This window comes from Acartia tonsa, chromosome 1 (genome assembly GCF_053477335.1).
Source record: "Acartia tonsa isolate MP-2025a chromosome 1, ASM5347733v1, whole genome shotgun sequence".
In the NCBI taxonomy this organism is placed as follows: domain Eukaryota; kingdom Metazoa; phylum Arthropoda; class Copepoda; order Calanoida; family Acartiidae; genus Acartia; species Acartia tonsa.
Window position 1 is genome coordinate 36643025 of NC_137260.1, and position 27707 is coordinate 36670731.

The window sequence follows — 27707 nt, forward strand, 5'->3', positions numbered from 1 at the left end:
GAGGCCCACTTCCCCACATCTATAATAGTTATTCATCGCATACTATTACTGACAGTTTTTCAAGGAAAATAAAATACATAAAAAAATTCATTTTTATTATTTCATTTTTCTTGGCTTGTAGGGGCCAAACGGTTCAACCAAAAAGGGATTTCTTGATTTAATAGCGCAAATTTATTTAATGCGATGCGATACATAATTTTCCTGTATGACTCAGAACCAGTTTTAGTCCAACGTAAATCAATCCTAGACCAAGACAAACTAAATTCAGATGATCTTTAAAAATATTTATATAATATGCCTATATTTATCTATTTTTTTGTCATGATATATAGAATACCAAACAATGTATTTCGAAAATTTATGTTTTTATAGTCTTAATAATCATCAGATTGTTAAAACTTTTTTGTAAAGTTAAAACTACCATCATTTTAATTGTATATTTTACTATGGCCATTAATGTGAAATTTTTATGGTTAAAAATGATAATTTATTCCTAGATTTGCATGGGGGAGTGCCGTAAAACAGGAGAGTTCTAGAGACATCTAATAACCTGGTGATAAATTGATTTTAAGTGCAGTGCATGCATCAGATTTGGTATTATACATATCACAGCTTTCTTAGAACAGACCAATTTACAGTATATAATAGTTGTTGTACTTAAGATGTGGTCTTTTTTAGTACCAGATTAATATTTCACTGTGGAAGATTAAGGGATAATTAATCAGAAAACCAGTTCGTAGAAAATAGAAAATAGGCTCAGATGTTGAATGTCTAAATCTCTATTTATAGCCTGTTATCCTATGACATTTTATTAATCCACCTTTTTCCAGGAATAAGGTATAACCAACAGGCAAAATAAATCTAAAACAATATTTGGGGGGCAAATGGAGAGGTCGTCAATTTTACGATGTGTTGCCCCCCAACGACAGCTGAAAAACACGTATAGGTTTCGTGATTTTCTTCCGAATTAATTTCGTTATTGGTATGAGCTGACCTTTTTCAAATTTTGTCACTATATCAGGACAAAGGCAGATAGGACAAAGTAAGAACCTCCTAAAAAACTTATTTTCTTCTTATTAGATTAAAAAATTATACCTATAAATGAATGTAAGTTACAAAAAGTTGCTGTATCTTATCTTTACACTGAGATGAATAACAATTTTTTTCTCAAAATTTTTTGGTTCAAAGGCCTGTAGAAATAGGGATGTCGGGGGGTATCTCAACCCCCTGGTAAAACCATGTGCACGCCATTGATCATGTTTCATGTGTCTGTTATGTTTTAACAATTGTTTAACAAAATAATTGTCTCTACTTCTAACAAGTTTAAACAACACAGCTTCAACACACACACACACTGCGCTGTGTTAAAGTAAAATTTCTTCTGTTATATTAAAACTAGTTTATCAAATTGCCACTTTTAACTAGATTTAACCATAAGTACGTACCATTGTTGTTATCAGAAGGTTAGGATACGTTTACTATTTGTTATCATTTAAATTATGCTTTAATTTAAGTGAATTTTAAAATAAGAAAAGGTTTGTTTAAGAATGTTTTGTAAATAACACAGTTCAATATTCAAACCTACAACTCTCTCTTTTTCCCTTTTTTCTTTTTTTCTCTCCCTTTATTTATCTCCCCCCTGCACACACGCACACAAAGTAAAGGCACCAACACTGAACTATCGTCCCACAGGCAAGTGGAAAGGTGTGCATATCCAACTGTAGAACCAAATTAAACAGCTAACAGTACATTTTTATGATCAGTGTCTGTCCGTAAGTCCGTCCTTGTTACTGTGTATTCTACTCTTACTTAGTAGTACTTCTTTCTACCTCTTACAATACAAAGCAGTCGAACATGAACAAATATACTCAAAACTCAAGGCAGTTTGACGATTTTTTTTTGTCATCTAAAATATTGTTAACTTTTAATACTGAGGTATAATACTTATTAAATTCATTGTCATTGTTTTTTCAATCTACTGGTTGATTATTATTTCATTTTTTACTTAGCTGAAATATATTTACTGTTTTGTGTTATAGCTCGCTGAGCGCCAAGCCTATACACATACAGCAGAGATACCTTCTTCTTCATTGAGAAGTTTAGTAGAGTTAGTTGTCGTTCGTGTGACCGTGTCTGTCAGTTACCTTCAGTTTTGTAAAATACAAATTGCAGATAGAGTGTCTATTTAGCTGATGAGAGCGTGCGTTTTTACAGCATGCTATACAAGATTTCACTTTATAATTAGACTTTGTGATTGCAAGTTATAACATATTGTTCAAGTTATTGTGAAATTACATTATATAGACTGCTAAATACATTAAAAAAACACAGTTTAAGTGGCTCTTGTAAAGTAAAACTTTGTAAAGTACATTTGTATGTGACATACAGCAGAAAGAATAAAACACAGATAGACATCCGTGTTATATATATTATGTATATATATAAAAGCATATAAATGCAGATAGAGGAATTCACAGTTCAGTTGAAACCAGATTGTCGAAGGGCTAACACAATGATCGGGGAGAGGAAAAGTACAGCCGCTGCCGCCGCTGCTCTTAACATCCCAGTGTTCCCGCCCCCCACTGCCCACGTCCCAGTGCCCGTTTCACACGCGGCGAACCTTAACGGGAGGCATGCTCATGTCTATTTGGCTCAGAGGTCGTCTGGAGGTAAGAGGGAATTTACATTTTTTGATAATTAAGCAGTAATTTGTTAGACTCTTTGTTGAAAACAACCATAAGTAAGATCCTGATCTTATGATTATTTTTTTTTTAAATTTGCATCTGAATTAACTGTTCCTACTATTTAAAGAAAATAATAATACTCGTGTACCTTTCTATATTTAATTTCTTATCTTTTTAATTGTTATTGACAAATATACAGATTAAAAACTTGACATCATAAACAATAAATACAACCTATTCTAATTAGTCTTTCAATTTTGACCCTTCACCTGTAAGATATTGTCGATTTTTTATTTTTTAAATACATATTTACAAAATAAATGAAAATATTTTTTTATGATTTTTATGCATCATAGCTCTTTAATGTGTCTATAAAAAATGACATCATACAATACAAATGACCAATGAAAAAACGCAGAATAAATTACCAATGGCAGGTCAGTATACATTTTAATTGACCAACGGTAGTCCAGTATGACGTCATTTTTCATAGGCTCTTTAAACAGTTTCATGACCGTCAAACCTGTACTTTATACATATATTTTTTACAGCTCTAACTAGTAACTAACATTCAACATAACTTAATAACTAAATATTTTTTTACTGGTTGCAAGTTGGATATAAGAACATTTTTGATGATTGAATCTTTATAAAATAAAATCACGTATTGAAGAAGGGTTAGAAAATGTTTTTTTTTTAAAGTTAATTATAGAGATATATAGGCATACATATAGTGGAGATTTATGTAGATACATCTATGTTTAGAGAGATGTATCTTTATAAACCCGAGACAGTGGCTCAATACGTAGCGCATCCGCTCGTCGTCAGGAAGGTGATAGAGAATGCCTTAGCCCAAAACATTACCATTCACCGTGGGAACTTCTTAGACAAAGGTCGTGCAATCAAAGGGTTGGTTGTCTGGTGGGTGTTGGTTACCCTTAATCTCCTATCAAGACTAGGAGTTAAAAATGACCTTGAACACTTAAAAAAACTAGGAATCGATCTAGTACCCCAACCAATAAGCAAATTTCAATGAAACTTTATAGAAGTATGATTGTGCAGTATTCAAATTTATTTAATCTCTGAAAATTTCAGGCGTCTATCTTGAAAAGGAGCCGAGAAAATCACGTTTCCCCCGAAGCGTTTCAGACGGACAGACGGACATTTCAAATTAAAGAGTAGCCTCGCTACTTAAAACTGTTCTCTCATAGTAGCTTACTAAAATGTTTTAACCTTTTCTTAAAATGTTTAAACAATCTTATTTCCAGTAAATCACAGATTGTGAGTTTCTATATTTAGTTTTTACTAGATGTGATAAAGCATCTTGGATGATATTCCAATATTAGATAAAACTGGGCTAGCATTTGTTTTTATAGCACAATAAATATCAATAAATATATAACAGTTCATCAATTTAAAAAATCATTCAAAACTCCATTGAGATTTTAAAAGGAGGTATTTTTGCATGTTCTTGATTATACAAGAAATTATTATTGGGGTAAACATTTGGAGGAAATAAAATAATTGTTCATTCAACTTGTAATATTCCGAGGCAAACTTATAATTCTCTATTGCTAAATTCTAATTACGCCTTTAAAAGTTGTAATTTACAAAAAGTTGGCCTCTAAAAGGGTTTCTTTGTTTGGAAATAATTGTAAATTACATTTTGGAATTCCAAACTGTTCTGTAAATTCCCCTTTTAAAATTTTGTAGATTACAAGGTTATTCTAGGCTCACTTTCTAATAATTTCAACATGCTTTATTCAATTTAATTATATATTTTTGATAACAGTTAGGTACGAGTTAGAAAGCGTAGCAACTCTATAATCATTACCAGAATGTCCGTACGTCCATTTTAAACATGTTGATTTTTTTACATTTTTAACAACAAATTTGTATGTGACCTAATTATCCGATTGGTCTGATTTTTGGTATACTGATTCCTGGGACAACAAAGTACAATATTATAAGCGAAGCAACTCTATAATCAAGTCTTAAAAAATGTAAGTATGTCCATAATCATTATCCTGTATCAAGCAGTTTTTCAACAAATTTACTTACAATTTTGCTTTGACTCTTATACATTCCCATTCTGATTATTCAGTTCTGCCATTATACAAGTGTTAATGTCCGTTTGTCCTACCGTTTCAGTGCTTCGCTTTTATGGATATTGTCATCCTTGTTATTTAACACATGCCAAACTCAACGAGGCCAGCGTGACGTAATAATTGAGTATCGTCCACTAAAGTTGCAGGTTAGCATTTAGCATGTATTATATTCAGCAGTTTGCGAAGCTTACCAATCTAGCTCTTGGCCTAAGGATTATCTCTGTTCATCTGAACCCGATTTCTAAAGAATCAGGGCAACTCATAAAGATCTGGCTAATTTCATATAATGGTATTTAAATTCTGCTAGATGCCCCTAAGCTTTTTAAATACTGATTTTAAATGTATCCATACGGTTTTTGTGAAGTAATGCAATTTAAATTCCTGTTAGTGATAAATGTAAAAGTGTACAGTGCAAGAATGGTATTATTAATTACCTATTCTAGAAAGTTCAGTTTCCCCTCCCATTTCTCTTTTACTATCTACGTTCCATCTCAGCTTTTTGTTTGGAGATAAATCCTACTGCACTGGGAAGAGAGAGAACATTTTTGAGCAACAAGTTTTTCTAACTTGGTGCTCATATAAAATAGTTGATGCTTTACTATTTATAACAGTTAAATATGCCTTTTTGGTTCCTACAGAAAACAGAGACAGTCAACAGTACATGGCAAATTAAATCTTAAAATTTATATTTCTTTTCATCTTAAAAGGTTAAAAACTATCCTTATTTTAAGGTGTTATACATTTTAACAAAATAAGTATTTTAATGTTTAATGAATTTTGCTTGCGTCGGGGCATTTTAAAGTTATTTTCACTTAACCTTTAGAAAAAATCAATGAATAAAGCACAAAAAAGCTGTCTAGACCAAATTCATTTACATTAAGGTATTAAATTTTTAAAAGACAGGTCCACACAGATAATCTAGTATGATTAGATTACTTCTTTAAAAAGAAATAAAAATTTTGTTTCTAAATATTTATGGTTTGGTATTTTACATAAATTTTATAACCAAACGCTTTATAGTACTTTTCTTTTACAACCATTGACGTCATCAAGTCCCCCCTCCCTCTCACCCTACCCAGCACTCACACTCCTTAGGTTTTTAGCCATGGCAGGGTACTACACCTTCAGCATTTTATGGTATTTCTATGTTACTATAAAACCAATCAAATTTTTCTAGCAAATTAATTTTTTTCTGAGCAATGAATTATTGGATTTATTGTTAGGAATAGCAACATTTTTTAACTTTTTAAGAATTTATTTTGATTTAAATATCTCCATTTCTAAACTAGATATAATGAGAAAAAATATGAAAAATTTATTCCTTTGAAGTTATATCACAAAAAAAATGTTAAACTAAAATAATACCATGGGCTATTTTAAGATTTGGTTGTATTACAAAGTATTTTATGGTTAAACCATGTTTTAAAATGCGCTTCAGGCAGACTACCAATCACACACAAGCAGTCCTGCCTGCACTCACACACACACACACGCGCGCGCGCACTCTGCCCCTGGAAAAACCAGTTTATCATAAAAATTGTGATTCACTAGCTTGTTATGCTACAATGATTTGACTGGTATAACTTTTTTATAACATATTTTAATTACCCAACTTATTAACCTAAAAAACATTGACACAAAACAAATAAATTAATTTAATGTAAATTATAATCTAAACACAACATTAATTAGCTTTTATCAGTATACGTAGTTATGTACTATAATTTACAGACTATAGAGGGAGAGGAAAATGTTATTATGAAATAATCTACACACCTATTTTTCCACAAAACATTTAATAGATGAAAAGGCCACAATTAACACAAGTACAATGGGGGGGGGGGAGGGGGGTCAGATTAAGTTTTCGTCTTTTTTTAACCCCCTATCCCTGACTATCATGTTATACACTTATATAACAGTACAAAATAACGAATAATATGGACCTACCTATTTACTACGTAGTAACAATAGAGATAACCTGTCAATTGTAGTAACTTAACATAAGTTGTCTTTTCTAATTTATTTCATGGAAAACGTGCAGGTAATTATTTACAAATTATATCATAAATATGTAATATACCAATACTACTTCAAATATTCCGTCAAAGTTTGATCACATGGCAAAATTTGAAATTTCTCTTTCCCCTTCTGGGAAGAAGTATCTAGAAATTACAATTTTTGCCATGTGATCATAATATTGACAGAATTATTGGAAACCTAGTACATCTTGCGCAATAGTACGAAAACCCGCAAAAAAAATGTATGATTTTTTTACTGATACTTTAGGGTCTAAATACCAAAAATGTAATTATTGGATAGAAAACCTCATTTAATACATTTTGCAAACAAATGGAATTACTAATTGATAAACTTATAAAAATTATAAACTGCATTTTAACAGGAAATTCCACAAATCTAATTATTATTTCATTTATTAGCCTATTTATTACAGGTAATAATTTAAAGTTTGTTGGTAAAAAATCTATTAAAAATATAATTTTTAGAGAGAAAGTTTTTTGTTTGGAATGAAATAGATTTATAATTTATACTTTCAACTTCTTTTGTATTGATAATTATTAATTCTAAACACTTGTTAGCTATTTAAAAAAAAAGACAAAGACAATTTTATGAACATGTAGCGCAGAAATAATAAGCTATAGGAATAATAGATGAAGAACAATATGACATACCAAATTTAGAATTCGTAGTTATAGCAGCACTGGCATATTGGTGTGTAAGAAAACATGATCTTGAATGAATTTAACGACCATTTGTCATAATGTCATTATGAAAATAATTTTATATGTTCCATATTATAGTTGATTAGGCATGCAATAAGTTGTTTTATGAACTAACTTAGTCTACATAAAAATGCATAAATGAGTAGGGGGGACAAAGTGTCTCAAAAATCAGCCATGTGACTCATAAAAATGAAGGAGATAAGAGGAGAAGTGGGAAAGAAAACCCCTAAAAAGTGATGGATAATCCCACATTTTATGACGTCACATGGCTGATTTTGAGACACTTTGTCCCCCTATACATAAATGACAGTGTGAGTTAAATAGGAGCTGCACAACTTTAATTAAATCAATTTGCTTTAAATTTATTTACGTATATATTATGAAAAAACTATTGTAGTACAATTACAAAAATACAGCTGAAAAATGTACACAATTTAATTAAAAAAAGGCTTTTTATAAAAATCTTAAATTATTATTTAATTCATTTTAGTTTGATTAAGATATTAAGTAGGTGCGCTACTTGTAAACTAAAAAAGCAACATTGTATGATAATTTAAAGGATTTTTTAGGTCATTTACCTTGCTTTTATAAAATACGAATGGGATTCAAGGATATAATAAATTAAATTGAAATAAGTAATCATTACCAAAAAAATGTAATATTATTGACTCTCTTCATTTTTGTCAGGTTTTAATCATTTTGATGTTTATAAACAGCCAAACAAAGAGTGTCTTGTTGTACATATAACAACAAATTATAACTTTTTAGATATCTTTTGATAAATCATGAATTAATTTTTTATCCCACATAAATACTAAATCTTTTAGCACAAAAATTATGTTCTATACATCTTACTATCCCCAACACTGACCTCTATTTTTTTTTTTTAGGTTATAACAGCGAGATGGGTTCAATCCGACAACATTTACAGTCCACAAGATATAATGCCAAATTGGTTGTTGTTGAGGCACCCGAGGAAAAATTCAGGTAAATCCAACTTATTATAGTTTCAGATTTGAATTTGTTTTGAATTTTAAAAATTTAAAACAAATTCAAATTTTAAAACTTACAAATCTAATTTAATAATTTTGAATATGGCGTCGATGAATTGATATCCGATGGATAAGAACCGGTTCTCAGCCACAATTAAAAATCATGTATCGTATCGTATTATATCCAGTTTTCTACGAATGTAAAAATGTACAATTATAATATTAAAACAAGTTTTGTTACACAAATAACTAAAATTGTTTAGATTTCGGTATGCCTCTGAGATGTCAGGTACCCATGGCTGCATCCATGGTAATACTTATGACAAAAAGAACAAAACTTTTCCAACAATTAAGGTAAGATTTGACACAGCGTGTTTTCATTTAAAGGAGCAAAAAGTATTGTTTTATTTAACCCACTTACCGTTGATAGAGATTAATGATCAATATCTTATTTTCTGTTAATGCTAAGTGGGTTAAATTAAGCAATACTTTGTGCCTGAAAAACTTTTGATAGTGTGTTTTTAATAACAGTATATTGAACAAAAAAAATTGCTCAAAATAGCGAATGGGAAGTTTTGGATGTCATTGTACAATAATATGAAAGGCAATGTGCAAGTACCTTGTCTCGCACAAATGACCCACCCCTCTTTCAACATTGTTGAAAAAAATTAAAATTAAAGAGTGTAAGTTTTTTGATTGTTTTTTATAACTTAGATCAGGTTAGGTTAGATTCTTTGGGTAATTACTTGGTATTCTGTACTTTTAGATTTATATTTTTGTACATTATATTTTTTTTCTAGGTAGAGAACGTGCCAGAACAGATTGGTAAGCTAACTGTGAGAGTTGGACTCTACACCAGGAAGGACAAGCACGCCCATCATGTTCACAAGGTACTTTATATGGATACTAGTGACGGTGCCCCTGACATCTTGGGGCTCTATATTCGAAGATTTATGCATTGATAGAAAAATAGCCTGGAACCACCCAAAGACTGAAATTTTAAAAAAATAGCCTAAAACCATCTCTACATCGAAGTGACGTTTCCCTAAAAAGAAGAATTAAATAGGTTCAGTTGTTCTCAAAATCTTAAGCTTCAGACAAAAAAACCTTACTAACCTATATATGATTAGTCAAGATTTAGTCAAGTTATAAATAACCTCATTTCAAGCTTCTTAAAAATATGCTTTAAATCATTATCCTTATTTTTTGCCAATTCTTATTCTTATCAAAATGTGATCACTAAAGGAAGGGGCCGGTGGTGGCCTTCGTCCCTCACTTTTAATAAAATGTTTTAATAAAGAGCATACACTCATTAGTTCAGAGATCTTGGGTAGCCTACGCACACAAACATCCAATTACTTTTGGCCCATATTAATAACATTATTTATCTAGCTAATGATGAAAGGAGTGAGTGAAAGAGATGATAAAGAGGATTTTATTGAAGTTGAGACAACAAGAGAAAAGGTAGACAATCAAATAGTTTTATGTAAAGTACATTTTACAAAACCTAAAAATTATTTTTCATTTTCTATAATTATAATTATTTTTAATGGCCTGTAATTTTAAAAGAACTTCTTTTTAAATTACATTTTATGTTTAACATTAAAATTTATGGTTATTGAGTCATAATCATTAAAACTTGTTACCTTATCGTATAGTGTACCGCACCTGCTGATTATCTGGCACTTGTTAGATGTTACATCGTCCTTAACATCTTGACTTTTAAATGATTTATTCTGGTACTATTTCCGATGTATAACGACAATAGTAAAGTAACCATGGCGCATAAGGAGTCATATTCTTTTTATGCATTTTAGTCTTCCAATAAGATACAATTCCAATTTATTTTACACATTGTAACTTTTTTAATATTTAGGGATTCACAGTAGTATGGAAAGGCCTTGGTATTATTCACACAAGCAGAAGTCACTATGAATCAACTCTTTGCGCAAGAAAAATGAAAGTTGCTTTAGGTGAGTAAAATTTACAACAGCAAAATTAAGTAGAATTCAGTATTTCCGTATTTCAGTATCATCTTATTCCAGAATAACAAAAAACAATAATACAACAATTTATACCTTAGACTTTAAGTTGAAATAATACTGAACCAGAAATACTGATACTGATAATACTAAATTAATAGTGATTTGGTCTAGGAGCAAATAAAAAGCAATCGAATTTATATATTATTAACTTGTCAATAGTGAAAAAAATATTTAAAAAAATATAAAAGGCCTCTTTTAGGAGCCAGATTATGCAATAAGATTTAGATTTTGTAATTATAATTTTCCTTATTTGCATTTTATGATCAAAATGAATAAAAATGTTGGATTACAAAGATATGGCAATGACTTAATATGAATTTATAAATCTAAACAAAATTTAGGTAAATTTGTAGAAAAACTAATGAAATACAGGATACAGTTTAGAGACTAACTAACATTTTTATGACTTCGCTTATAATATTGAAATTTGTTTTCCTAGAAATGAGTATTAAAAAATCAGATGAAACAGCCCAATGTTATCTTCCTACCTGATAATTATATCACATAAAAATGTTATTAAAAAGAAAATAAAAATCAATGTGGTTTAAATGGACGTACGGACATTCTGTCAACGATTATAGAGTTTTTACGCTATCTAAACCGTACCTATGTATTACTGGAATCACAATTCAAGGTTTGAAATAGGACAATTATAATATACCTAAATTAAAAATAAGAGCTATCTGTTTTGGCAGGACTTACAGACCAACCGAAAAATTTATAGAAAAGCTTTGCTTTAAACCACTAATTTTTCTATTAAGAATCTATGAGCCCTACCTAAATTCCGTAGCTTAAAAACACCTTATATCAATATAATTTCAAGGATTTTAAAATAAGTGTTTATTTACATCAGGGGCGTCCAAGCTTTTTATTTTGGGGGGGGTAAAATTTTTTTAAGGGGGGGGTAATTTGGTTTTGGGGGGGTAAAATGGCGCGCGAAGCGCGCCGCAAATTTTTTTTACCCCCCCCAAAATTTTTACCCCGGGGGTAAAATTTGCTTGGGGGGGGTAATTACCCCCCCTGAAATCTGTTGGCAGGGGTAAAATTTGTTTACCCCCCCCAAAATTTACCCCCGGGGTAAAATTTTTGGGGGGGGTAATTTAAATTTTATAAAAAATTTAGTATTAAAAATGCGCGCGAAGCGCGCAAAAATTTTTTTTGTTAAAGATTTTCTATTTTGGGGGGAGTATTTACCCCCCCAAAATGGTTTGGGGGGGGTAAATACCCCCCCCAAAATCGTTGGGGGTGCCTACGGCACCCCCAAGGTAGGGGTAATTTTTTTTTGGGGGGGGTATTGTTCACAAAATTTTGGGGGTGCCTACGGCACCCCCAAAATCGTTTGGGGGTGCCAAATGGCCCATTACCCCCCCCCTTGGACGCCTATGATTTACATTTGAAACTAGACTTTTTATTACGTCGTGGCATTCTTATCGGCCCCCATAAAATTTTAGTAAATTACAAAAACTAAAATCAAGTTTTAATGAGCTAAGCTGCTCTATGCAGGGATTTTAATGGATAAGAAAATGGCCAATAAATTGATATACATCCCCAATGATGATACACATAATTAACCCTTCTGTAGACTAACATCAGTGGTTGAGACGTTTGAACACTTAACTTAATAAAACAATCAATCAAAATTAACCAACAGTCCCCAAAGTTGTTCAGAAAACGAATAAGAAAACGTTATTATAAAACTTTTAGGACTAGTGTAATAAACAGCCCTTTGTCCTCTCTCTCTCTCTGTGCCTAATGCCTTAACATTAGGTCTGTCCATCAGACAAACAAATGTAATTGAGATTTGCACAGCTACATTTTATAACAGATAGATCATTTTTTGGGGTTTAGATTCCTCTGACAATTAAGCATCCTCTCACTTTGTCCGTTATACCTTTTTGTCCTTAAGTAGATATTTTTAAAATATTATACGCAAAAAAAATTTCGTTAATTTTTTTTGGACTTAAAACTTAGTGTTTTAAAATTAGGGCAACAAAAATAAAAATACAAGTTTTTACATTTACATTATGCCCTAAGAGCCCCAAAATATTAGAATGAAGAATAAAAGAAATGTACTTTATAATAAAACAACAAAACTAACTTTTATAATTGTATTGTTAAGTATCAATTATGCTGTAATAGTTTGCTAAAATGATTACATAATTATTGTAATTTTAAACATTGCTAATTCTGTGATTCCCATGTTCTCAATTTCTGACAAGTTTTGCACATTTTTTATTTTTCATTACTTTGATTATAAATGATTTAGATTTTTTTATTCTTAATTTAAATGTTCGGATTTATTTGGAAGTCAAAAATAACATTACGTTTTTGTATTTTCATCGATTTGAATCAATTTGACGTTTATGGAATATAATTATTATTTATGATTATAATTAGTATTAAACTTGAAAACATTATTAAAATATGAGTGGGAAGTTTGGTATGTCTTAATTAATGGGAGCTGTGTTTAGTGCCCTAAGAAAATGGGAATAGATGTCACAGCTTTTGGCCTATCCATCCACCTATTCTATTGACATCATAGTAGAAGGAAAGAGAAGGGGAAGGGGGAAAGAAACCCCCTAGAAAATAAATGGGGTATAGGGTATTTTCTAACGTAGAATAGCTAGGCCAAAAGCAGTGACATCTATCCCCATATTGTTAGGGCACTATAGACAGCTACTAATTAATGTCCTTAATCTGGAAAATGTGCTAAAACCCAAAATTATTTTCTTGGTACAGAAAAGAAACGAGTGGAGTCTAAGGACAAGAATGTGCGCCTGAACGAGGTGGAGGAAGTTCAGATCAAGCATGAGTCCAGCATGATGAAGAAGGACGGGGAGAGGAATAACAACCTTGTCTACCTTGGATGGGAGGCTTTCAGGGTAGGTTGAGTTAATATTTTCTAGTATGACTTTGAAACCAATTAATATTCTCTTGATGAGAACCGGTTTTTAGCCATTGTTTTACAGACAATTTTCCAAGAATTTAAAGATAAACATAACTATTTATCTTAATAACTCAATATAAATTCTGCCATTACAGAAAATAAGTTTAAGATGTTTATTTGTGTCTAAAATTGATAATGCATGCATAATTCAAATTAAAACATATACTTCAGCCTCCTTCTACAAAGGAATTTAATAAAATATAATTTCTAAGGTGATAGATGGTGTATTTTACCCAATTTGTGAGATGATTTTCTCTGATCCCATCAGAAATCTCAAGAATCCCAGAACTGGTGATTTAAAGTAAGTTTTAAATGTATTATTTTTTAAGTGAGGCCTAGACATTAAGTTTCCATTATCTGCCTACCTGTGCAATCTCTGGTACCTCCTCTCTTTCTCTCTCTCTCTCCTTTTTTCTCTCTCTCTCTCTCTCTCTCTCTCTCTCTCTCTCTCTCTCTCTCTCTCTCTCTCTCTCTCTCTCTCTCTCTCTCTCTCCCTCCTTCTCTCTCTCTCTCTCTTTTTTTATGTACGAAAAAAAAGTGAAAAGGCACAGTTTGCAAAAAAAAACCTTGCTGAAACTATTTACCTGGCGTTCTTTAGAGTTTCCTTTCTTGAAGACAAAATACGAATAAATTGACTATAAATTTCGCAATTTTAAGCATATTTTTTTTAAAACACCCTTTTCATATCAATTAAATCCGCTTTATTATTTTTGATATCCAAAATTCTGAGAAAAATAAAGGTTATTTATTTTGTATGATAAGAAATTAAATAACAATATTTGTTTTGTCTTTTTTGACAGTGTTATTCCCCTGAATATCCGCTTTAGGTGTCAGACAAGTTTGAGTGCAAATTTTGGTTTATGGAAAGAAAGGAAGTAGCGGGTTTTATCGTATTTTCACAGTGGCTTTTCTCCTATGGGGGAGGGGAGGCTCTAACCCTGCGGTGCGGGGCAATCCTTAACATTTACCTAACCTTATCTAAAATAATCTATCAAAAGCTACTGTGAAAATACGACGAAACCCGCTACTTCGTTTTCATTCCATGATCCGAATTCTTTTAAAATTAAGAGTTATGTTCTGTAGGAAAAAAATGTATCAAACCTGTCGAATACATATTGTTTTATGAGAGGACTTTCAACGGCTCTTTAGTAAATTTTAGGCTATTAATCATTATATTGTTAGGGATGGAAATACCTACTTTATTTTGTAAAGTGAAAATAACCCGCAAAACAGTCTAAGCTCAAATCACGACTATTTGTTAATCGACGTCAGTCAAGAATAAGCCACTTAACACCATTATCTTTTTTTTTAGAATAACCCGAACAAGTAAAGGTAGTGGAACGGTAGAGGGACATGACGAAATTTTCATTTTTACTGAAAGAGTCATCAAAGAAGATATAAGAATTAGGTTTTACCAGGTATAATATTTTTTTAGTAGCGTAGCTAATCATTAACTAAGTTCGTCCGTCTGTTGTTTCAAATTCCAGTCATTTCATGATATATTAATGACAAATAAAAAAAGGCAAGTTTTAAACATTAATAATTTAATATAAAATTGCATCAAATAAAAAAATATCTAAAATAATTATACTTTTTAAAATGGGGTGGAATGAAACATATAACATTTAATAAAAAATAATTGTTAGTGTCATGTTATTTTGATATTTAAACCAAAGTAATACAGATAAAGTACACCTAGAAAAAAGGAAAAAAAATCAGTTAAATTTTAAAACTATGTGAAAACTAAGTTAATCAATCTTTTTTTTGTAGGAAGCAGATAATGGGGACAGAGTTTGGGAGGCAGAAGCGTTTTTTCAAGAATCTGATGTCCACCATCAATATGCCATTGCTTTCAAGTAAGGTTTTCCTCAAATTATAAAAAAGGACTTTTAAAATGTAGCTTTAAGATAGAAGAGTACCAGCATTAGGAAAAATTGAAGTTACATTTATCTTTTAAAATGGATGTAAAATATACTTGGATATTATGACAGGGGAAATATTGTTAAATTAGGTTGTTATTTTCCCTGTCATTTATTGGTCAGTTCTTTCTTCCAGTACAAAGGGAGAGGGTGGGGTAAAGAAGAGGATAGGGTAGTCTGCTACAAGTTTCACTTTATTAGGGTACATGATAATCTGGTGTAAGATCCAAGTAACAATAAATCCGTTTTTTTTAAATTTAGATTATTGATGAATAATTTTAGGACTCCTCCTTATGTTGATCTAAAAGTGGAGGAGTGTGTGGAAGTGTATTTTGAGTTGTATAGACCAAGTGATCAGGTAGAAAATTCTTCTTTTCTTAAAATAATAATTATAATTATTTCATCAAACAAAACCATTTAACCTATTATAAACAGTAGTAAGTTTTTTTTGTCTGTAGCTTATAATTTCGATTACTGCTGAACCGATTGAGTTCTTGATTTCATGGGGCCTGGGTTGGTTCTAGGCTTATTCTTTATATATGGATATAGGTCTTAGGATGGTTATTTTTATGTCGTTTCCCACATCTTGAAGGGCCCGTAGATGTAAGCCCCAGCCGCTAGTGTATAAAATAAAATAAATTTAATAGAATAGTTAAAATTGAAATTACTTAATAAAATATTTGTTGGTGTGTCATTAACTTATTAACACAAGTGTTTTTTTTTTAATTTTAATTGTAATTTATATTATTTATCCTAAACTAAAGTTAGAATAGGTAAATCAAGTAAAAAGAAATAAAAATACATAAAGTTAGAAGAAAACATTAAGAAGTAATTTATTTTTTTTTCTACACAAGACGTTTTTTCTTTAGAGGGAGGGAGAGGACAATAACGATTACTTTAATATAAAACCTTAAAATTTTTATCAGTCTATTTAGTTTGTAAATAATAGCCTAATTATAAAAATAATAATTTACATATTACTATAGCTTTTTTTAAATTTTATTGTTATGCTTTGCTTTGTGTGTTCAAAATGATGAACATTTTTAGGTCAACAATAGATTTGATATAATTTTTTATTTAAAGTATATTTAATGAGAGTCTAGAATACAGTAACAGTTTTGTTTATTTAGGCCACCTCATCACCGATACCGTTCCGTTACACGCCTGTACCAAGCCACTCGTAAGTTATTTGTTAGCTATCCAGATGCTTTTAAAAAAATTGTTTAAGTCAATTTATTTAATTCAAATATATTTAAAAATCTTCAAATTCTTATATATATATATAAAAATCAAAATTTGAGCATATATTATTGTATTTCTTCAGAACGATTTTAACCTATTTTATTATTCTTAACTTTTACCTGAAAAGTTGTTCAAAGTATTAATAATATTATTTTTGTATAGGAACAGAAAGCGACGACATTTCTCTCACAGATTCACAGAATCCAGCCAATACAGGTATGTTACATTGGAAAATAAAAGTGTGGTGTATTTTTCATCTCCGTTCATAGCTTACTTAAAGTTTCGGATCATGGAAAGAAAACGAAGTAGCGGTTTTCGTCGTATTTTCACATTATCTTTTGATAGATTATTTTCTTACTAAAGGAGAAAAGCTACAATGAAAATACGACAAAAACCGCAACTTCGTTTTCTTTCCATGATCCAAAGTTTCTAGCAGATTGAATTTTCTGCTTGACTATTATATAAATATTTAAAAGGGTAAAAGTACTATTAAACATAAATATATGTATATACATATATAAAAGGTTTCTTAAAGGTTAAAAACCTTAACAGTCAATATAATTATGTATTTTAATTTTTAAGTTTAGCTTAAATTGTAAAAATATAGTTTTAAATGTTTTACAAATAAAATAAAGAAAACACTTCCCTATCAAAAGTGGACAAACTTTTTAAAAATGTGAAACAAAATAGAATTATTCAGCACTTACTAGTTTTTACTTGCAAATAAAACAGGTGTAAATAGAATAAATTAATTTTTTTCCTAAAATTTTGACGTCATTCGTTAGAATTAAAAATCATACATATTTTTGAAATAATTATGCAACTATACTAGGTAAACATTTGCAAAATCAACTGTTCCACCTAATTTCAATATATATTCAAGTCCAAATTTAAAAAGAAAAGAAAAACATTCCTTTCTGCACATAAATGAACAATATGACGCAAAACAACACTCTTATTCCCGTTAATTATATTATTTTAAGGCCTGAAACTGAGGCTCTGAGTCCAATGTCAACGGCTGGCAGCCATGGAACTGCTCCCCTGAGCCCCGTGTCTTCCATCATGGCCGAACCTTCAGCCTCACCTCCACAGCTGGTTATTGACCCAATGAGTCAACAGGTAATAATGCTTACTCAATTTCTCTTTTAATCCTTTCGAGGGCGTGGGTTCGTATCCCACCGCTGCCACCACATTAAATTATGACAAAACTCACTCATCTTGTCATTATTAGAAGCTTGAATTCTAAAAGCATAACTTGAATTAGACCTCTGTGATGCACCCCATGATTGACACATAACATAGACAAATGAAATAACACTCGCACGTCCTTGTAGATAATGTAGATATTCTGTGACTTTATGACTTATGAAGGAAGCAGCTGTTTGTATCTTTACTATATACTCTTATGACTAATATGCTTTGTATATTGAACAGCTGTTTGTGCTTTGTACTTTGATTTGATCATTTGATGACTGGTCAGGTTCAATCTAAACATAAAAATTATTAATGATTAGCGAAGCATATCTTTATTTCTGCACGTTAGACCTAAAAATAGTGTTTGATAAATTACCAATAGAACACATTTTATGGAAGTGAAATTTTTTTAAATTAAAATGACATGAAAATATGTAGATATACCTATCTAATTTATATATCTTTATATCTAAAGAAGGTATACATCCTAATTAATTATCTTTACAATTTCCTCAATTTGTATTCTATATAAAATTTCAATTTAATTATATTTTTGCTGAAAAAGACTAAATAATGATTATCTCTAAAGTTATATGTAATTTTTCCTTGCAATTCTAAATTGGTTTATTGCCCTTGTAAAAATTTAAAAACATAGGAAAAACACAACTTAAGCCTTTATTGGCACTACACCTGTAAAAATTAGTTTTATTTCATTAATAAAACATACATTGGAGGAAGAAAAAATAATAGACAAACTGCTTTTCTTAAAAATGATTTATATTATACAAGTAAAAAATACTTATTTAGTAGGGGTGAACTTCAATATTTTGTAAAAATGATACTAATTTATATAGGTCATTTGAAGCAAATTTACAAAATAGTGAAGAAATCAGTTGTGCCTTATAATAATCATTTAATTAATAATTATTCTGGATAATCTTTAATTTTATATGGCAAGCCACATGTTTAATATCTATATTTTTAATTATGTAAAAAGTAGTATTTTAAACAAATGACATTTCTTTAATTTAGAATTGTTTTAATGACTTACTTAAAATCAATTTTTTGGTTAAATTATACATTTATCAACAAAGAAAATTAAATTTAATAAGTGAATCATCTTATGTGTATGTTCTTTTCCTTTTAAGGTTATTATCTCAAAGAAATTAGACATATGCACTTTTTTTAGGTGAACATTCAGTATGATGACACAAATCAATTGTATCACATGGACTTCTCTACAATTGATGCTCTCCAACTGTCCTGTCCAGATCAAAACTCATCAGTGTAAGTATTTCTTTGAATTGCCACGTTGTAAAAATGTATGATAAAACATTTTTAACTTTTCTCTATTTTCAAAAAGATATAGTCTGATCTTATGTAACAATATACAGTTTTCACTGTGTAGATAGAAATCAGATAATCTTGCTTTAAAATTTATAGATAGAACTTTTTCTTTTACTTTACATCATTTTCTGTTATTATTTGAAGAGGGCAAAGGTCTGGACCCCGACATGGACTGAATGGTCTTAACGGTCATAATGTTCAAAATGGCCATGGCGTTGGCGGTCATGGCTACAAATTGCCCAGTATTGGATCACGAACCTGGGCAAATATGGATCATGGCAGGCAAGAGCATCCGCTTACTGTAATATTGTACTTTTCATATGGGGGTTTTGCTTGTTTTTGTGTTGTTACTGTATTTTCAATTTTGCGATTTATTAATCTCATTATTCTTGTGAATTTTATTTTGAATAATTCATTTAATTAAAATTTGAAATTACTGAATTTACTAACATGTAGTTTTACTTTATTTTTTTTAGTACATATAACTCTTCTTTAGAATATTTAAATTGATTTTTTGTGATTTTTTATTCTAACTAATTTATTTTTTTTTTTTGCTATGAAATTTCACCTGCTTTTTTGGTTTGGTGTACTGTTTTCCTTTTTGGTGCACATTTTTGTAACAAATGTAACCAAAAAAGTATCTTCTATTTTGGGGAAAATGCACCTAACCTTGGGACAAACAACCTAACCATGCAAATATTATATATTTATTAACCTATCTTTTTCTTAAACGAAAAAGTTTCATATATTCAAAAAAAATAGGGTGGGGTCCTAAACGGAGGGGTAGGGAGGGTAGTAAAGGGGTAAAAGCCTCCCAAAAAAATGTGTTAGATTTAACCTTTAAAAATGATTATTGAGATTTTAACCTCCTTAAAAGCTTGGGCATCCCTGGTGGGTTATATTGGATTTAGTGTGCTTTTTAAATTTAGTATTTGAATGTAGATTCAAGGATAAGCTATTTCAGTATAGTGAGACATAATTTGATTTTAGGATGACAGATTTGAGCCATAATTTTGTTATCCCTGTTGGTGGAGGAATCATTCAGCGTGATGGGACGACTTCAATCAAAACAAAGGTACAGACATTTGGATAAAATAGTGGATCTTTTATGAACTAAACAAAAATACTTTTTTTTTGTATTTAAAAAGAAAATTCAACTTGAATAGAATTACTCTAACCTGGAGTATTTAATTTTGTTAAAGGATATTTGATTTATTTTATAAATTTGTTGTTCTAGGTTATAATGCCCCCACCGCCATCTCCTGCCCCCTCTTCAAATCCTCAAACGCTGGATGAAATTGTTGATACAATCAAAGAATATGAAAAAATGTTTAGGAAAGTTTTCACAAAATTATTGGTATCTCAACTACTAAAATGTTTCCTAATCTTAGTTGTTTTTTCTTCAAAAAAAAGAAAAAACACTGAAATATACTTTTTAAAACAATTTTGAAAAACTTTTCAAACCCACAGAGACAAGAAGAGAGGGAAAGGAGTTGAGGAGAAAATCAAACATTTCCTTGGGTTCACAACTTCAGATGGAGACAAGTAAGTTTGCGTTTTAGTTTTACGGAGGCTGTCCGTTTGTCCGTCCATCCAGCTGGAGTTACTTGTATAAATTATATCTCTATTAGGGTAGGCTTTACCTATGTAATGTTGAGAACTGAGAATTTCAAAGCTAAGGGCAAACAAGCTAATGACCGGGTTATTTTGGGGGAAAATTTGTTAAATTCATATTAATATTTGTAATATTGCCCAATAACTTATTCTTGTATTTTGATTTAGTTTGTTGCATACTGGTGTTATTAATGGTGATGTTGATGTCTTCAGATATCTACTTCAAGCAACCTTAACGTTTAACTGTTTGGTAAGATTAATTTTTAATGCTGTTTTTTTTTCAATTTGCCAATTAATTTTAGCTGAGTAATTGGAAATGTTATTTTTTTATTCATAAAAGATTGAATTTAAAGTATCTGTGTTTTGTTGCAAATTATTAATCTAAATAATATCTTGACGTTAAGGTTCACATATATGCAAACTAAAAGTAAAAAAAGTTTTTTTGTTATGAGCCACCTAACCAACTATTTCATATTTTGTATCATCAATTGTTTATAGGAGTTTTTGAATGAGAAAAACAAGGAAGGAAACACGCCATTGCATCTAGCCATCAGTTTCAAGTCAAATATGATGACTAGGTAACCTTTTTCATTACATCAATCAGAAGGACGGACATACAGACAGACCATTGCAGAAGATTAGTTGTGTTACTTAGTCGCTAAAACCCTTTTCCAATGTCAAAATTTTGAATTTGTTCCATAATAATTTTTTTTATCTAATGATCCAGTTAGAAAGTACTTATCTTTTTAAAGTTATATAATTAGTTAATTGCAAATTAAACCAACGTTCTTTAACAGTAACATGTGTTATTGCTTGAAGCTGTTTTTAAAAAAAAAATATGTATATTTAAAAGTTTTTAAAACTTTTACAATATCTTTTCAATCAAAAGGGAAAATTACAATCTAAATAAAAATATTTTAAAGTGTATCCTAAGTTATGTTAAGTAAGATTTAAGCTAGTAGGTTATAAAAAAAACTTTTTGAAAAATTTGAATTTGTGTTTAGTCATACTGACTAACAAGATACCCTTTATTTAGGCTATTACTTGAGGCCGGAGCCAATCCTAATATGAAGAATCTGGAGGGTAACTCTGCTGTTCACCTGGCTCTTATTGTTGGAAACTCACAGATTCTTACACTTCTACTTACTGTTTCCAGGTCAGCCTCAACTCAGATTCGAACCTAGTGTAGATACAGGGATAGATTACTGATAGATAGAAAAATCTTCACTTTTTTATTAGCCTATTTCGACACACAGTTTCTGACTTGATTTGGGAACCGAAGTGATACAAGTAAAAGTTGAATCAATATCAGCTTCTGAAAAATTACTAGTTTACATATCTATTTTTGAAGGAGAATAGGATAAAATGGGGAAATGACAAAATGAACAGTTTTTATTTTTTAATGTAATAAAAAATTATGCCAAACGACGAGTAATGTAATTATAGGTTTACAAGTGTAAAGGTTTTAAATAATATTCTTATAATAAATGTATCTTTTGAATTAATATGCATTTAGGACAAATCCACATTTGAACGTTGCTAACAACGAAGGCCTTTTCCCATTCCACCTGGCTGTTTTGGTAAGCTTTTAAATTATTAAAAGTTAAATCTACTTTTTTAATATACATATTATCACTTATTTTTTTACATAAAGCTAATTAAAATAAATTGTTTAGACAGGAAAGCTGGAGATTGTTATCATAATGAAAGAACAAGGTTGTGATTATAACATCAGGTATGTATCATGATTATTTATAACGAAGCTAAATATGCCATTAAAAATAAACTTCAATCTATATATACTTATATAAAAAGAAATGTCTTCAAAAACAATAACATACATTAAGAGTATTGCCATAGTAGTTAGGTATGCCTTGCCTAAATGTTAAATAAGCTTACATTTAATATATCTTTTATTACATAATTGAATTATCATTTAAATACTTTTTTAAAAACTAAATTTTCTCTTTTAGGGATCGTGTAAGTGGAAGTACCCCCCTGCATCTTGCATTAAAACATGGATTCTCCCATATTACAAGGTAATATAATTATACACTGTAGATAAAAAAAATCTTTAGTTCAGTTAAAGAATATAAATTTATATAAATTACCTAGTTAACCTTCGGAGCAGGTATTATATCATATCAAACCATTAAGTCTAATTACGTTCAATTATCATATTAATTCAGTTAATCTTTAGTCCAGGTATTATATTAACATTACAGAGTTGACCTTGTGTGGTGGTAGGCATTTATATAAGTAGATATACTTAATGTCGACGTTAATTTGACGCCAACTAGAAATTTAGGCTAATGTCGATATTATGTCAGTCATGACTACGCTAATTAAAAGCTATACATTCATATGAAATTAAATATCAACTCGATGCTTCCAGATTCAATAGGGGAAAAGAAGATTTCCAGGAGATAGAAAGGTACATGACAAGTATTTTGTAAGTATAGAAATTAGTGGCTGTTTTAAAACTCTGCTTGGCGTAGACGGTATAAGGATTAAGTCAGGCTTTTCACAGGTTTCTTAAATATTTTTTTTGTTCAGGTATCTGGTACTGAAAGCCATGGTGAACCCAGAAGTTGCCAACTTTGCTGGTGTCACCAGCGTCCAGCTGGCTGCAGAACTTGGAATGCCACACCTTCTCAAGGAGGCTAACGAGATACATGGCCCAGTTTGCACTCTGGAGAGTGATTCGGTGAGTCATAAATCTTAAAATCTTTGCTTACCGCCGTTCATAAGCTGGCAGCCGCGCATAAGTCGCTAATTTAGGCCGTTGTATTGGAAATAACAACTATTTACAAGCTATGTAAATGCATTTAAGAAGCATTTACCAAACATTAAACACATTTTCAGGAATTAATTTATTTGATTAATGAATGAAAAGACATTGTACAGTACATCAGGAACAAAATAGATGAAAATTTAAATAACATGAATTTCAATTTTCTAAAAACTTACTTTTTCATATAAATTGATTTATAATTTTTGGATTACTTTATTATCAGTAACCTTTACATAAAGGTGTTTTACTAAATCCTGTATACCTGGATTTACATAACTTTACTTATTTATGGAAAATAATTTGATAAGTAATATACACAACTGAAAAAAATGCATTAAGTCACAAAATAAATTAAATCGACTTACACTCTTCTTCACTCCTAGAGATTTCTAGTGGCGTAATCCCTTTAGAATATATTTCTAAAAATAAATTAGTGGTTTGGTTACATTAAAATTCGATAAAATAAGAAAATTTTAGAACGATTTACTGAGTCGATACAAGGTCTTTTATGATAAATGTATATATATTTTATACACACAACTTGCTACTTTATAATGTACATACTAGTTGCTTCGGTCTAGCCTATAAAGTGGCTGAAGAAAATATCCTAATTCCACACCAAGACATTAGCTCCCTGTAAAGTACAACCAATTCAGACAAGTATTTTCGAAGTCTGTATGTTCAGGCAAAAAAATCTTACTATCTTATAATGAAGATGAATCTTTCTTTAGATATTGACAGATTGGGTAACAGAACAGCTTTGCAATGAGGACATCAGCCTCAATGACTTTATGGAGAAAGATCTTAAGAAGCTGGAATCACATCTCAGACCTTTTGGCAGATGGAAGCTCTTGGCCGAGGAATTAAGTAAGTTATTCTATTTTTAAATAACAAGTTATTTTGAGGTCTCATTAAGCTGCTCATTATAGCACACTAGGACTTGTTCTCTTTCTCAATTTGACCATGGCAAGTGTCCCAATTTTTGTAAGGAATGTTTTTTAAATATTGTAAATAATGTCCAGTAAATTCATAGTGTTTTGATATTCATAAAACTTGTTATTTTTATTACGCACTTATTTTTTACTTTTTATATATAATGGAAAACAGTTGTCAAAAAAAACTGTGGATGTCCCCTTTGTCCAATAAAATTTCAATTTCAATCCTACCCTGTTAAATATATGTAATCTTAAAGATTAAAACGAAGTATGCATGATTAAACTATTTTATAGTATCTTTCAGTGTTTTTTAACTATTATTATATTTTAGAATTAAGAGATGAAATAATTCGAGATCTTGCAAGAAAACATGATCCTCCCGTGGCCCTTCTTTCTTATCTAAAGGTGAGATTATTTCTCTTCAAAAATAGCCTAGAACCTGTTATTTAGTTCAATAAATGTTGGAACTCTTAAGCCTTGTTTTGCAGAAAAGCTTCCAATAGGTTCCAAGATAGTTTGATAGGAAAATATTCCAACATAATGTCAATTTGTATTTCAAACTTCTTATTAACAGGACCTTAATAGGACCTTAAATGCTAGGGCCGAATTCATTTATATAATATAAACAATTGAACGGGCCCTTGTTTGCCACGTGGCAACATTTATTTTAAAGCAGTTTAAAACAAGTCTGTAAATTACACAAATTTTTAAAACGGGGAATTACAGAGAAAAAAAAATTTTAACTGCGCACTAACATTCATGCTTTATCTGTCTTCTTAATGACGTTAAGGCTTGGCTTGAAAAACAAGTTACAAAAAAATCAGGGATATAGCAGAAGGGTAATGGAATATTTTTTTTTCATCTTTCGCAAACAAATGTTATCGCACACGTATTAATTATAACCAACACTCATAAGTATTTAAGTATTTGATAAAAAATATATTTGTTTGCAAATCATAATTTATTCTTTTTGTAATGGGGCAAGATTTATTTATCTTTATTTATTTCTCTGCATTCTGATAACTACTACAAATCCATAAAAAATAGATATGCAATCAAAAAAAAATTGTTAGAAAATGTAAAACTGGTATGACGACCTTTACAACGTTTTATTTTACCCCACAAACTTATTATTTTATACTTGGCAACAACTTAAGAATGTGTCTAGTAAAAAATATTCTCTTCAAATTTTTGTAAAATCAAACTTTCTTTGGTTATTAAATTTAATTCATTCAAAATTTCTTTAGCGGCGCGGTGTAGTTAATAGTTTAAATTTATGAATTTGGAATAATGATCAAATCAGAGTACACTGTTGGGAGGCCAGATGAAAAAAGATTATTTTAGTGTTACGCAAAAATGACTTTGCAATTGTATCAGTAAGTAAGTCTAATAACACCCTTTGCTAATTTTAAAATCCAACAAAATCTAATTTTTGAAAAATTTAAGTTTGAAAATTTCTAGCCGAGAGCTTAGATAAGAAAAACAAATATTCATACTTTTCAATTCTTTACAATTTTGCCTTTATGAAGTCTTTCATAAAACCACTCTATGTATGATTTATTTAAGGCCGAATTTCCGTGACCTTAGCAAAGCAACTGATAAAATGGTCATTGATTAACTCCCTTCAGGAGTAGTTTTATGAAGGACTTTATAAAAGCAAACTTTTTTAAAATTTTTAATTTTTTAATAATCTTTGCTTTTCTTGTCATGATTGTTCGGTATTTTCTGGGGGATGAAAATTGAAAATAAAATTTTCAAATCTAATTTTCTCAAAAATTAGATTTAGTTGGATTTTAAAATTAGCAAAGGGTGTTATTAGACCTACTTACTGATACAATTGCAAAGTCATTTTTGCCTAACACTAAAATAAACTTTTTCACCTGGCCTCCCAACAGTGAGTATTTTAGGGTTTTTAGTAAAATCATGTAAAAACTAATTTCATTTATTTTAGGACATTGACTGGAAGGTGAAAACTTTGGCTGAAGCTTTGGCAAAAATTCTTGTAAAAGATGAAGAACCATAATTCATTTTAAATTATATTATAAATAAGCTTTATAATCAATATTTTATTTAAATAAAATTGTTTTATATTTGCTCAGTCTCTTCAAGTTGTTTTTGAAAAGTATTAGTACTTTTAGAAATTTTACTATGCCTTGAAATTAAAATTGCCACTGTATATAAAAAAATATATTTAAATAGCATTATTGATATTACGTAACATCACTCCTTTTCTACTTATACCTCCTTTCTATATTTGAACATAAAACTTTTTCTTCAACATTTTTCGTGCTTTTTGAATTTATTTATAAACTTATTAAAATTTACATATTTGCCTTTCTATTTTTAACTTTTATTTTACTTTAGTATTTTTATTTAATAGTTTTTTTTTGTATGTTTTATTATTGTTTTCTATCGCATTTAAAGAGAAGAAAAAGATGCCTTAAAACATTCCAATATCATTGTATTTTGTGTTTAATGCTTTTATATTATTTCTACTTATATTTTGTAGTTTAAAGTACATATTGTAAATGAATTTTAGTTTAGTAAAGGATTTAAGCAAATTTACTCTTCCACATACGTTATTAAATACAGTAAAGTTGTGTTTTTTTCTTTGTAATATTGTATTAATGTATTTTAAAGTATTGTTGGTAAAATACACTTATTTGAAAATATGATACACTGTAAAAAAATATATATTTTGTTTAAAACTTGTATTACATTAGCATTACTTATCTTTGAACATGCATTTTTCAATATTTTTATGGTGTATTGTATTGATATTAACTGTAATGAAAGAAAGCTCAATGAAAATGATAATTATTAACTGAAACATTCTAGCCCAGTGGTGTAACTTTAAGTATAATATATTTTATATAAAATTCGTGTTTTTTCCTTTGTGTTTATGAAAAGAAGCTATTCTATAATTGAGGTAATGTTTCCACTACTATAAAAAAACATTGATAATATTAAAAATCAGAGAGTAAAAGAATCGCTACGCACGTGGTTGTGACTCTTACGCGCTCTAGAAGTTTTAGTGATTCCATTAAAGATTAGGTAATCAATGTTTTTAGTTCAAAAAATTAATTTTAGCTTTTCAATTTTTGCTTCAATGTTTTTGAAAAAAAAATTCTACAGAAGTTATACC

General features: G+C 29.8%; 1 protein-coding gene across 2 annotated transcripts; it reads left to right on the forward strand.

Annotated features, from left to right (window-relative positions):
* Positions 1–1330: 1330 nt before the first annotated feature.
* Positions 1331–27441, forward strand: Rel (nuclear factor NF-kappa-B family member relish). 2 transcript variants are annotated; one of them, XM_080160000.1, is made up of 29 exons: positions 1331–2669; positions 8424–8520; positions 8789–8879; positions 9326–9415; positions 9918–9989; positions 10402–10498; positions 13310–13452; positions 13730–13818; positions 14830–14935; positions 15288–15373; positions 15719–15794; positions 16567–16616; positions 16841–16894; positions 17662–17797; positions 19062–19159; positions 19364–19501; positions 20210–20294; positions 20457–20552; positions 20688–20764; positions 21002–21083; positions 21332–21411; positions 21870–21989; positions 22350–22413; positions 22510–22568; positions 22807–22872; positions 23390–23540; positions 24359–24494; positions 24894–24967; positions 26514–27441. In XM_080160000.1, exons 1-29 carry the CDS (start codon positions 2456–2458, stop codon positions 26583–26585), a joined length of 2799 nt encoding a protein of 932 aa, XP_080016126.1. In that variant the 5' UTR covers positions 1331–2455; the 3' UTR covers positions 26586–27441. The 2 variants fall into 2 exon arrangements, with proteins under 2 accessions (XP_080016126.1, XP_080016133.1); XM_080160007.1 differs by lacking the exon at positions 19364–19501.
* The last annotated feature ends 266 nt before the right edge of the window (positions 27442–27707 follow it).